This window comes from Ambystoma mexicanum, chromosome 4p (genome assembly GCF_040938575.1).
Source record: "Ambystoma mexicanum isolate Mex_15411 chromosome 4p, UKY_AmexF1_1, whole genome shotgun sequence".
Taxonomy (NCBI): domain Eukaryota; kingdom Metazoa; phylum Chordata; class Amphibia; order Caudata; family Ambystomatidae; genus Ambystoma; species Ambystoma mexicanum.
Window position 1 is genome coordinate 143546309 of NC_090927.1, and position 12830 is coordinate 143559138.

Genomic DNA, 12830 nt, shown 5'->3' on the forward strand with positions numbered 1-12830 from the left:
GTGGGAAATGGTTGGGGAATGACGTGTGAGGAGCAGCAACAGAGAAGGGCATGGAAAAGGGATGGGTAGGGCCGAGCGGCCAAGGCGCCAAAACACTTAAAACAATGGCCACATAAGGGAAGGGCCTTGGATGGCATGGAAAACACAGCCAGTACACTGTCAGTTCTAGCTCATGTTTCGAGCCACCTGATTGGCTGAGCACACTTCCACGGGAGAGGATATAAATATAGTCTCTCACACTAAATAATGAAACCTTAACTCACACCAAATAACTACTACAAAACTGGGATGCTGAAATCAAAGGGGAAATTCTTATGTTTAGGAAGATTATTCGGTATGCCTGGTGAGGTGGAGCTGCCCACTGGTTGCTGAAGGTGGACCCAGGTTTGGCTCCCCATTAGCCATGCATTTGAGTAAACCTGGTGAGGAGGAACTGCCGACTGGTTGCTGAAGGTGGACCCAGGCTGGGCTCCACATTAGCTATGCAATTAAGAATGCCTGGTGAGGTATCGCTGCCCACTAGTTGCTGAAGGTGGACTCAGGCTTGGCTCCCCATTAGCTATGCTATTCGGTATACCTGGTGAGGTGGAGCTGCCCACTGGTTGCTAAAGGTGGACTCAGACTTGGCTCCCCTTTAGCTATGCCATTGCCCCACCCACCTGGTGCCTTCCTTGTTGCCACTCTTTTTCCCTACTTAAGGAGCCCTCCAGCCTCTTTTCCTTTGGAGATGGGGAGCAGGTGCAAGTGGATCTTGGCCACCTGGCCCAACCACCGCCCACCTTTTTAGCCCTGCCTCTTCCTTCCTGCTCTTAACTCTTAGATCAAGGGCATCTCTCGCCCATGCATCCAAAGCGAAGGGCAGCCGAAGAAAAGAGGGCAATTTCTGTTCGGACGAGGAGGATCCAGGGCCCGAACCCCTGCACAGACAGCAGGTAAGCATACACCAATATGTGGTTACTCCTTCTGTGACCCAAGGGCCATCCCCACTCCCTCTGGTCCCACACCAAACAACTACTACAAAACTGGGATGCTGAAATCAAAGGGGAAATTGTTATGTTTAGGAAGATTATTCGGTATGGCTGGTGAGGTGGAGCTGCCCACTGGTTGCTGAAGGTGGACCCAGGCTTGGCTCCCCGTTAGCTATGCCATTGCGTATGCCTGGTGAGGTGGAGCTGCCCACTGGTTGCTGAAGGTGGACCCAGGCTTGGCTCCCCATTAGCTATGCCGTTGAGTAAGCCTGGTGAGGTGCCGCTGCCCACTGCTTGCTGAAGGTGGATCCAGAGTTGGCTCCCCATTAGCTATGCTATTCGGTATGCCTGGTGAGGTGGAGCTGCCCACTGGTTGCTGAAGGTGGACCCAGGCTTGGCTCCCCATTAGCTATGCCACTGAGTATGAATGCTGAGGTGGCGCTGCCCACTGGTTGTTGAAGTTGGACCCAGGCTTGGCTCCCCATTAGCTATGCTATTGAGTATGCCTGGTGGGGTGGACCTGCCCACTGGTTGCTGAAGTTGGACCCAGGCTTGGCTCCCCATTAGCTATACTATTCGGTATACCTGGTGAGGTGGAGCGGCCCACTGATTGCTGAAGGTGGATCCAGGCTTGGCTCCCCATTAGCTATGCTATTCGGTATGCCTGGTGAGGTGGAGCTGCCCATTGTTGCTGAAGGTGGACCCAGGCTTGGCTCCCCATTAGCTATGCAATTAAGAATGCCTGGTGAGGTGGCGCTGCCCACTAGTTGCTGAAGGTGGACTCAGGCTTGGCTCCCCATTAGCTATGCTATTCGGTATACCTGGTGAGGTGGAGCTGCCCACTGGTTGCTAAAGGTGGACTCAGACTTGGCTCCCCTTTAGCTATGCCATTGCCCCGCCCACCTGGTGCCTTCCTTGTTGCCGCTCTTTTTCCCTACTTAAGGAGCCCTCCAGCCTCTTTTCCTTTGGAGATGGGGAGCAGGTGCAAGTGGATCTTGGCCAACTGGCCCAACCACCGCCCACCTTTTTAGCCCTGCCTCTTCCTTCATGCTCTTAACTCTTAGATCAAGGGCATCTCTCGCCCGTGCATCCAAAGCGAAGGGCAGCCGAAGAAAAGGGCAATTTCTGTTCGGATGAGGAGGATCCAGGGCCCGAACCCCTGCACAGACAGCAGGTAAGCATACACCAACATGTGGTTACTCCTTCTGTGACCCAAGGGCCATCCCCACTCCCTCTGGTCCCACACCAAACAACTACTACAAAACTGGGATGCTGAAATCAAAGGGGAAATTGTTATGTTTAGGAAGATTATTCGGTATACCTGGTGAGGTGGAGCTGCCCACTGGTTGCTGAAGGTGGATCCAGGCTTGGCTCCCCATTAGCTATGCTATTCGGTATGCCTGGTGAGGTGGAGCTGCCCACTGGTTGCTGAAGGTGGACCCAGGCTTGGCTCCCCATTAGCTATGCCGTTGAGTAAGCCTGGTGAGGTGCCGCTGCCCACTGCTTGCTGAAGGTGGATCCAGAGTTGGCTCCCCATTAGCTATGCTATTCGGTATGCCTGGTGAGGTGGAGCTGCCCACTGGTTGCTGAAGGTGGACACAGGCTTGGCTCCCCATTAGCTATGCCACTGAGTATGAATGCTGAGGTGGCGCTGCCCACTGGTTGTTGAAGTTGGACCCAGGCTTGGCTCCCCATTAGCTATGCTATTCGGTATGCCTGGTGAGGTGAAGCTGCCCACTGGTTGCTAAAGGTGGACCCAGGCTTGGCTCCCCATTAGCTATACTATTCGGTATACCTGGTGAGGTGGAGCTGCCCACTGGTTGCTGAAGGTGGATCCAGGCTTGGCTCCCCATTAGCTATGCTATTCGGTATGCCTGGTGAGGTGGAGCTGCCCATTGTTGCTGAAGGTGGACTCAGTCTTGGCTCCCCTTTAGCTATGGCATCGAGTATGCCTGGTGAGGTGGCGCTGTTCACTGGTTGCTGAAGGTGGATCCAACTTGGCTCCCCATTAGCTATGCTATTCGGTATGCCTGGTGAGGTGGAGATGGCCACTGGTTGCTGAAGTTGGACCCAGGCTTGGCTCCCCATTAGCTATGCTATACGGTATGCCTGGTGAGGTGAAGCTGCCCACTGGTTGCTAAAGGTGGACCCAGGCTTGGCTCCCCTTTAGCTATGCTATTCGGTATGCCTGGTGAAGTGGAGCTGCCCACTGGTTGCTAAAGGTGGACTCAGTGTTGGCTCCCCTTTAGCTATGACATCGAGTATGCCTGGTGAGGTGGCGCTGCCCACTGGTTGCTGAAGGTGGACCCAGGCTTGGCTCCCCATTAGCTATGCCATTGCCCCGCCCACCTGGTGCCTTCCTTGTTGCCACTCTTTTTCCCTACTTAAGGAGCCCTCCAGCCTCTTTTCCTTTGGAGATGAGGAGCAGGTGCAAGTGGATCTAGGTCACTTGGCCCAAGCACCGACCACCTTTTTAGCCCTGCCTCTTACTTCCTGCTCTTAACTCTTAGATCAGGGCATCTCTCGCCTGGGGGTCTAAAGCGAAGGGCAGCTGAAGAAAAGGGCAATTTCTGTTTGGACGAGGAGGATCCAGGGCCCGAACCCAGCATGCACCAATATGTGTTTACTCCTTCTGTCCCCACAGGCCATCCCCACTCCCTCTGGTCGCCCTGTGATGTTCCCTTGTGACCCCCCTTCTCGCATACAGGTGTTGCCTGTTTTGTTTGATTCTTCTACCCTGCTCCCCCTCCCCCCTCCAGCCTACTTCTGCAGGAGTCTGTGCTAATACATTCTAGTTTCACCATTACCGTCTTGTGGCCTATGCTGGATTTCACTTTTATGGACTTCATTGATTCACGATGCATCACCCTTTCTCATGGTGAGCCTGAATCATCCTGTTCCCATCTTCATCTTGTATCCTGGCTTGCAACATTATGTGTTACTACTCACTTCTGCAATTGTATTCGCTCTCCCCCTTGCTTCTCCAATCTTTTGACTGCTTACTCTCTGTTCTCTCCTCCTCTCCCTTTCTCCCTTTTCCTATCTCCTGCCCTCCTCCCCTTACTTTCTTCCATGCACTTACTCTATCAGAATAGTTCCGGGACCTAGTGTGATAGCAACCTTGTCTGTCTCCCCCCTCCTCCCCTTACTTGTTTTTTTCACGCCCCCACCTCCTCATCCAGCACTATCTGAAATGTCGTCAGGCCTAGTACGATAGTCGCTTGTTTTGTTCCTCCCCTCCCTTTCTGCACCCCTCTCCCTCACCTTTTGGTTTCTCCGGCTCTGCCAGAAATGTCATCAGGCCTAGAACGGTAGTCGCCTGTCTGTTTCCATTTCCTTCACATCTCCCCTTCCCTTCCTTATCTATGTTTTAGCTCTTGCACTATCTGAAATGTTGCCAGGCCGAGTGTGATAGTTAATTTCACATCCTTACTGTTCATGGCCTGTAAGAATGTCATTGTATTTCCCTTGTTCCCTCCCTTGCCTTGAAGTGCTTTAAAACACATTGGGCCCCATTCCGAGACTGCAGGTAGTCATGGCGCTATTTGTGCCATGACTGCCTCCAATAATGGTAACGGCACCGGTCTGGTTCAATAGGGATTTACCGGTGTAGTTCGACCTTTGGGGGACCGGTAAGTCCCCATTGAAAAAGCCATTCCCCATTCCCATTTGAGCCCCCCATAGGGCTCAATGGGAATGGGGAAGGCGCTAATAACGGTACCACAAATTGCGGTACCATTATTAGCTCTGGGACCTCGTAGAAGGGTGGTAAGGGATTACCGGCACAGGTCTCCTTACCGGTTCCTGGTATCCCTTACCGCCCTACTCAGAACGAGGCCCATTGTGTCTAGGCGCAATATAAATAAACTGTCATATCATATCTTATCATTATATCACTCTCACCGTAATTACAGACAATCCAACGATGATCACGGTCATAGCTGCTAGTAGTGGCACACCAGTATTTTTTTTCATTCCATCCATCCATGGTGCAATCATGGTATGTGACTCCTCTGTAGATAAATGGAAAAACACAGGACTCCTGGGCTGTCATTTCTGAAACACACAAATAAATAAAAAGAGTGAGAGAGTAATAGAAGAAAAGTTACTCATTAAGAATAAAATAGACCCTTATACAACATTTCCAGATTGCACATAACTCATGAGAAGTATTCATTTATGTATTTATTTTTTATTTTATTTAAACCTTGATCCAACGCTGGACCTACCCAGTGGGTCATGGAGCACATTAAAAGGTTCAAAAGGAGGATGTTAAAAAGAAGCAGGTAGGGTAGTCTGGCTAGATTAGGTGTGTGTGAGTCTTTTGCAGAAGGTGATGATAGAAGGTGCAGCATGGATGTTGAGTGAGAGGGCGTTACAGGCTCTGGGTGCCCATTGACGAAGGCCTATTTTTGTGTGTTGTTTAGTTGGCAGAGTGGAATGTGTTGGAGATTTTGGTTGGCTTGTCCGGTGTTTGTGTGGATGAAGGGTTTCAGTTTGTTGTGAGGGTAGGACAGGACTTTGAGGTGGATGGCCTTGTATATGATACAGAGTAATTTGTAGGTAATTCTCTGGGGAATTTGGAGCCAATAAAGCTGTGAGACAGCCGGGGGATGTCTGAGTGTGTGAGTAGGTGAAGAATGTATTTGACTGCTGTTTGTCTGTATGGCTTTCAGGGGAAAGAGGGTGTTGTTTGGGAGTCCAGCGGGGATTGTGTGCCCGTAGACCAGCCTGGCGTGAACTAGTGGCTGATTTGAGGTACAGAAGACATCAAGAGGAAGGATGTATCTCATCTTGTGTAGGAAGTGTAGCTGTAGGCTTCATGTTTTGGTGGCAGCAAAGGAAGGGCTGTCGTTGAAGGTGAAGACGAGGGATTTGTATGGAGTGGAGAGATTTATGTGTGGGCTCTTTGTGGTTCTTTGATCCAGGGGGAGAGGTCAGGTGTGTGCGTGGGACAAATTAGGAGATATTTTGATTTGGATGTGGGTGTGGCATTCTGAGGGGGGGTTCATTTTTAAGTGTATTTGTGTCGTCTATATCTTGGTGAATGTGGATGCTGTGGTTGACACAAGTTTGTCAGAGGGATTTAACATATGGGTTGAACAGGAGAGTAGTTTGGAAGGATACTTGTGGTAACACGCAATTGACAGGGCTGGAATTTGATTGATGGGGAGTATAGGGGCAAAGTGTGACCTCTCATTGAGGGAGGAGCTGAACCAGTCGAGAACAGTGCCTGAGATTTTAATCCTGCTGTATAAGATGTTTACGACAATGGTGTGGTCAATGTGATCAGAATGTGCAGAGAGGTTGAGGGGAACGAGCAGGACTTTCTGTCCTTTGTCAGTGATGTTCTGGAGGTCATCCAGGATGCAAAGTGTGGCAGTCTTTGTGCTGTGGCCAGGTGGAAACTTGATGGGAAGGCGTTGAGGAGGTATTTGTGGTGATGTGCTGCTGGAGTTGGCTTGTGCACCAGTTTACACGCGGAATACACCTTGAAACCCTTGGAGAGTTGGCTCTGTGTTGTTACATCCTCTATGTGCATAATCTTTCTATTTTGGTCGGGGCTACTATGAATAAGGTGGTTGGGGTCCCCTTGATGTGAAACACACACAAAGATGTGGATGGATTGGGAAGCCTGGATAATACCCAAGGCCTACATCACAGTATGGGTGGTGGCTCCCTGCCCCCATAGTCACCCCGTCCTACCCCCAAGCCTTATGTAGTATTGCTTTTCTGCATTGGATTTGTTCGGATGTTGTGAAGGCATCATGGCAACAGATTTTGAACTAAAATAAAATACTTTATTAACTTAAATGTCAGGATGGTAAAAAGGCCTAACTGGCTCTAAGCTAAGGTAGGATTTCCCTACCGAAATGAAACTAAGGATAGTCTGGGTCAAAAAGTTCAACCTAAGAATCTATTTGTGTCCAAAACCCATACTGGCCCTCACAATTACTCTATACAATGTGTAGGGATGTCGGCACCCAAAAGAAACAGTGTCCAACATAAGGTTCTGAGCTTCTTCCAGCTCGCATCTTTCTTTCAGCTCCCTTCCACAAGTATAAAACAGTTCCAACAAAAGTCTCAAAGCCAGCTTTCTTAAGTTCAGAATGATACAGTTTCAGCCAATACTCAGGGTTTCCTTCCCCAACTTCCAAGCAACACAGTTCCAAATATAAAAACATCTTCAGACTCCGTCCTTAAGGCAGGAAATGATTCAAGTCTTAGGGTTCCCTTCCCCAAGACTTAGTTTCAGTACCACGAAATGCCCTGTGCCTTCTTAGGGCTATTTGCCACACTTGCGCCCTCTTTTTATGGCTGGTTTTCATGTAAATATCTTGTCTGTGTTAGGTTAGGTTTCAAGGTTCTAATTAATTTGTCTTTCAATGTATACGTTTGTTATGTGCAGGCTTAGCACAATTTGTTATTCAATATGCTTCTCTGTGGTTCAGTATTAAAGTTCCATTCACTTTAGCGTTCAGCATATAGTGGATTTTACTTGGATTTAAAGTTCCATTCACTTTAGGATTCAGCATTCAATGATTTTACTTGGATTTAAAGGCCTGTTCACTTTTAAACGTATTATGTGACAGTTTTGCTTATTTGATAAATCTTCGTTCAGTTCGGTATTCAATAGATAAGTGGTTATACTCATTAAAGGTTTCATTCAGTTTGGTGTTCAAGAAACATGGGCTGCATTCGTAACTTGTTTTCGGGGAAACGTGTTGTTTAATACTCCTTTAATTTGCTTTACACCTAATGCCCAGTACTCAAAGACTTTCAAGAATGTGTTTCCTTAAACACGCAACCACTCTGATACAAGGTCTTCCTAATAGATTAGTAGTTAAGAATAGTGTGAATCGGAGACATTCTAAAATGTGTTTCCTCAAACTTGCGATCACTCTGATACAAAGTCTTCCTCCAGGAGAGTTGAAACGCTCACGCACCGGGTTTCACCCTCATTAGAAACTCACTGGTCGTGTTCACAGCTTTGCCAGCAGCACGGGTCACATGGCCTTCTAAATTTCCAGTCAGGTATCCAACTCTTGCCCCTCAGGCACTTCTGTGTCATCCTCGGAACACAGGGGAATGAGCATCTCGAACTATAGTGGAAGGGACAGCCTTTTCACATAGCTCCCTTCACAAGATGCAGCTTGCTCCCCTTAGCCTCAGCTCCTATGATTTGCTGATGCTTGCACCGACCCTCCTGCTGCTTCTCCTGCTGCTCTCGTACAATTCGCACTTCTAGTCATACACCAAGTCGTTCTCCTCATCACTCTGTCTGCTGCTGTGCTGGTCTCCTTTTATACACCTGCAGCCCCTTGATAGGCTGCAAGTGTGGAAGTTCATTTAGCCCTGCCTGCCACAATCAATGGGACATGCCTGACCCTAATAGTTCTTAGCAGCCATCTTCCTTGTTTCAGTATCAGAGTGGTAAAAGAGCATTTTAGGTGCCTCTTCTTCGTCCCAGTATTGTCAATTGTCATATGTGGGGAAACAAGGGGAGCTAATTCACAATAACCTATGAAGGTTGGGGAAGGATTGGGTTGGTCGTTAATAGGGAAAGGAGATACCATGTCTCACACAAGTGCATCCCAGTCCTAGTCCCCAAGTACCCTCCACCCAAGTCATCCGCCCTCACTTCTCCGCCCCCAGGGCGGGATCCAAAAGCAATGGCCTTTCCATGGCCACCTGCACAGAGGATCCAAAGGGGCTAGGAGTGAGAATACCCTTAGGTTTCTCACATACCCTTCTCCAATACGGGTTGGACCGGGTGCTGTATGTCCTTCTGGGGGTTCTACTGTGGAGCAAACAGGTTGACGGTCCAAGAAATCCTGCATATCCCTTAGGTTAGATCCTCTTTGTTGGGATATTGGGTTTGATTCCAATGAACAAGCATTCTCCTCCTTCTCACTGGTTCTTCTTTTAAATTGGGGAGGTTCTAGTTTCATGAGGTGAGGAAGTCCAACGATAGGGGTCTTGGAGATAATTTGAGCTACCGATTGATCGAATTGGGCCAATTAATTAATTCCCACGACTAACTGAACTGGCAAGTTGGAAATCACTACTACAGTCAGGTCTAATTTCTCTTTCTTAGGATGGTTATACAAATGTGGGTTAATGGGTATCTTTTTGTATGACTTTGCACACAGGTTACCTTCTCTTTTCCAACCTCTTTCTACCCCTGAGGAATCAACCTGGTCTTATGGCACCTTCCTTACTTTCGGTATCCAATTCTGCTCAAATAAGTTTTTCTCCTAAGGTAAGAGGGATTTTGTATGAAGTTTTTCCTGCCGATTTCATAAAGACATACCGTATTCTTTGATTCCTACAGTCTTTCCCTTTTCTTTCAGATTTCTTAAAGTTCTTCTTCTCCTCTAACAATCCATCCTGAGGTTGCAAGTATAACTTGTCATTATCTCATGGTTCCAACCTTTCCCCCTTATTGCTTTGAGTCTGGACGAGTTATCTGGATGATAGAAGATTGGGAGGATTAACTATGTTCAATGTACAACATCTTGCAACGTGTCCATAACCTTTACAAGAGAAACATTCCTGGTCTTGTATATGAAAAAGGGGTAAGGAAGACAGAAGGTTTCCATCCCCAGCTCCTATCATGAGATCGTCAGAATCTAATCCCTCTAATGTCTCCAAATCTTGATAACTGGGAGTTATCTGCTCCTCTTTGGGTTCCCATGGAGATGTTACTTCCCTGTAGTGGGAGTACCTGATGTTCGCAAAGGAGAACCCGAGTTTGGGTTCATCTCTCTGTTCAAATGTCTGTTCAGATGGAAGGGAAAAGTCTTTGTTCTTATTGGATGGATAGCATTTTGTAGCATGTCCCAGCCTTCCACAGGAAAACACTCTTGTTCTGGGGCCTGGTAGCCTTTTGGGAATCTGAATTCTTTCCATGAGGAGTCTGGTTCATCTTCACTTTGTGTTCTGAAATGATAGTCTCTGTTTGTATAGCTTTATCATGAGAATCTTTGGGATTCTCTAGGGCTTCGGTCCCACAAAGAGGTCTTAACAGGACTGAGGTCTATGCCCTCTCCTTGCATCTTCTCTCAGGTTTAAGTTATATACTGGATCCCCAATAGAAGGTACCAAGGGAACCAAAGGAACAGGGTGACTAGAGATTTCCTCTTTGCTTGAGGCCCAATATCTTAACGTGAGTTCAATGCCTTCTACTGAGGGGGCAGTTTTAACCTCCTGAGGAGATGGGGGCTCAAAGGATTGCATCTCATCCTCTCCTTCTCTTCTTCTGGGATTAGCCACATCTGGCTTTTTATTGAGGGATTCTGTGAGGTGTCCCATGTCTTAGGGCCTTATTAGGGTTGGAGGTTCCTCACTTTTTTCTTGTACCTCACACCCAAGGTTGTCTATAGCTCACTCGTGAGGGATATGGAGGATTCTAAGAGAACCGGACAGAGGAGGTTTCTGCCCTTAGAGCCTACCGCTGAGTGATGCAGAGTAGGCTGACTTTCCCCTTTTGACTCTTGGACATTAAGGCTTTCGGGAAAAGTGATCGCAGATTCACTTCCTACAATATGGGGAGTGGAATTTCCCTTTGATTTAAGGAATTTTGAAAGGTGCTGGTTTCTCTAAAAGTGTTATTCCTATATGGATCCCTCCTTCATTCTACTTTTGGGATCTTCCACAATTGTTCTGGGTTTTCCTGGTGGAGATGTTCCCCTATAGCTTCGTAGACCAGGCATCCCACCAAGTCATCCCTTTTGATTTTAATCGGGTTGGAGGAACAATTCAATAGTATAAAATGTACTCTATTTTCACTCGGGCGAAGAGGCAATATCTTCAAAACCTTTTCTCTGCCTGGCATAACATACATAACCATGGTAAAGGGGAGGCACCACCCAGAGGTTTAAGGAAATGATGATCTTCTCCCAGCTGGCACCACCCCTTCTTGGGGACAGAATAGATGGTAACTGTTCCCCTCCACTGTTTTCCGTACAGGGAGAATAGCCTGGGCTACCAAAGGATGAAAATGTATTTTCATCCTTGGTTTTAGAGAGGTTCGGGTTCCACACTTTCCCGACCTTCCCGAGTTTGGTGGTCTTGAATCAACGGAGTGCAACTGCTTGGCCTCTAACCTTTGAGAAAAAGACTCACTGGGAAAAATTGTAAGATTGGCCTCCTCAACTATCCTAGAGTTATTCTCAGGGTTAGAGATCCCACTATCTAATTCCCCTGATTGTTGTCAACTCCTCCCAGTTATTACCTGGGTTCGTTTTAATGAGTAGTGGATCAGAGGCTCTAATAACTTTGTCACTTGCAAGGGTTCTGCAACTTGTATCAGTTACGCTGTATCCCACTCTGACACCATTTATGAAGGCATCATGAATCAAGACACAGACGACAGATTCTGAACTCAAATAAATACTTTATTAACTTAAATGTCAGGATGTTTCTGATTCACCTAAATTAGGAGGGCGGGCGATCCCCTGGTTGTTCTATGCTGACGACATTGTGTTGTTAGCTAGAACTCCCAGGGGTTTGCGAGTACTCCTTTCGCAGCTCGGACGGTAGGTTGAAGTGAACCTGCTTAAGATCAACCAGGTGAAGTGTAAAATCATGGTGATGGGCATGAACAGAAAGATTGACCCTAAGGCTGCACCTTGGTTTTTGCAGGATATCAAATTAGAGGTGGTTCATGAATTTGGGCCTTACCATTAGTGACAATACGAATGATAAACCTTATCATCCGGATCTCTAGCTCAAGTTGAAGACGGACATTTCTCACGCTCGCATTATTCAGGCGAGATATGGAAGGTTCTCATTCTCGCCAGCCATGAATTTTTTTAAACAAAATGTTGCTCCAATCCTTATATATGGGGCTGAAAGGAGACACTGGAAAACAGAGTTATTCTGGCAGAAAAAGGAAGGTTCGTATTGGAGATCAGTTTTGGGTTTACCGCAGTCGGTGTCCATGCGTGTAATACGCCATGAGCTTGGAACCGTTTCCCTCTATGCTGTGTATACTTGGAAACTCCTCTCTCTCTATAGGAAATACCTAATGTCTGCAATCCGAACTGCATTATGAATATTTTATCAAAATATGTACTGACAACAAAACATACAAAGATGCAACTTTGGAGAACAAAAATCCAGGACATATTGGTATCAGAGGGGATTGAAGAGAGCTTCTTAATTGCTGATCCGGCCAGGGACAAAAGAAAACTCTGGCTGAGTGACTGAATAAGAACTAGGGAAAAATGCTGTAAATTGCGCTTGTTTAGATGTCAGGATGTTTCTGATTCACCTAAATTAGGAGGGCGGGCGATCCCCTGGTTGTTCTATGCTGACGACATTGTGTTGTTAGCTAGAACTCCCAGGGGTTTGCGAGCACTCCTCTCGCAGCTCGGACGGTAGGTTGAAGTGAACCTGCTTAGGATCAACCAGGTGAAGTGTAAAATCATGGTGATGGGCATGAACAGAAAGATTGACCCTAAGGCTGCACCTTGGTTTTTGCAGGATATCAAATTAGAGGTGGTTCATGAATTTGGGCCTTACCATTAGTGACAATACGAATGATAAACCTTATCATCCGGATCTCTAGCTCAAGTTGAAGACGGACATTTCTCACGCTCGCATTATTCAGGCGAGATATGGAAGGTTCTCATTCTCGCCAGCCATGAATTTTTTTAAACAAAATGTTGCTCCAATCCTTATATATGGGGCTGAAAGGAGACACTGGAAAACAGAGTTATTCTGGCAGAAAAAGGAAGGTTCGTATTGGAGATCAGTTTTGGGTTTACCGCAGTCTGTGTCCATGCGTGTAATACGCCATGAGCTTGGAACCGTTTCCCTCTATGCTGTGTATACTTGGAAACTCCTCTCTCTCTA

General features: G+C 47.2%; 1 protein-coding gene across 2 annotated transcripts in view; it reads right to left on the reverse strand.

Moving 5' to 3' along the window:
• The window catches only part of LOC138453081 (seminal plasma protein pB1-like), a 420884-nt gene that overhangs the window by 39104 nt on the left and 368950 nt on the right, over nucleotides 1–12830 (reverse strand). For both annotated transcript variants that reach the window (XM_069605590.1, XM_069605589.1), the window contains one exon: nucleotides 4872–5024. In XM_069605590.1, the coding sequence (XP_069461691.1) occupies nucleotides 4872–5024 (153 nt within the window). The remainder of the gene's footprint in view (nucleotides 1–4871; nucleotides 5025–12830) is intronic.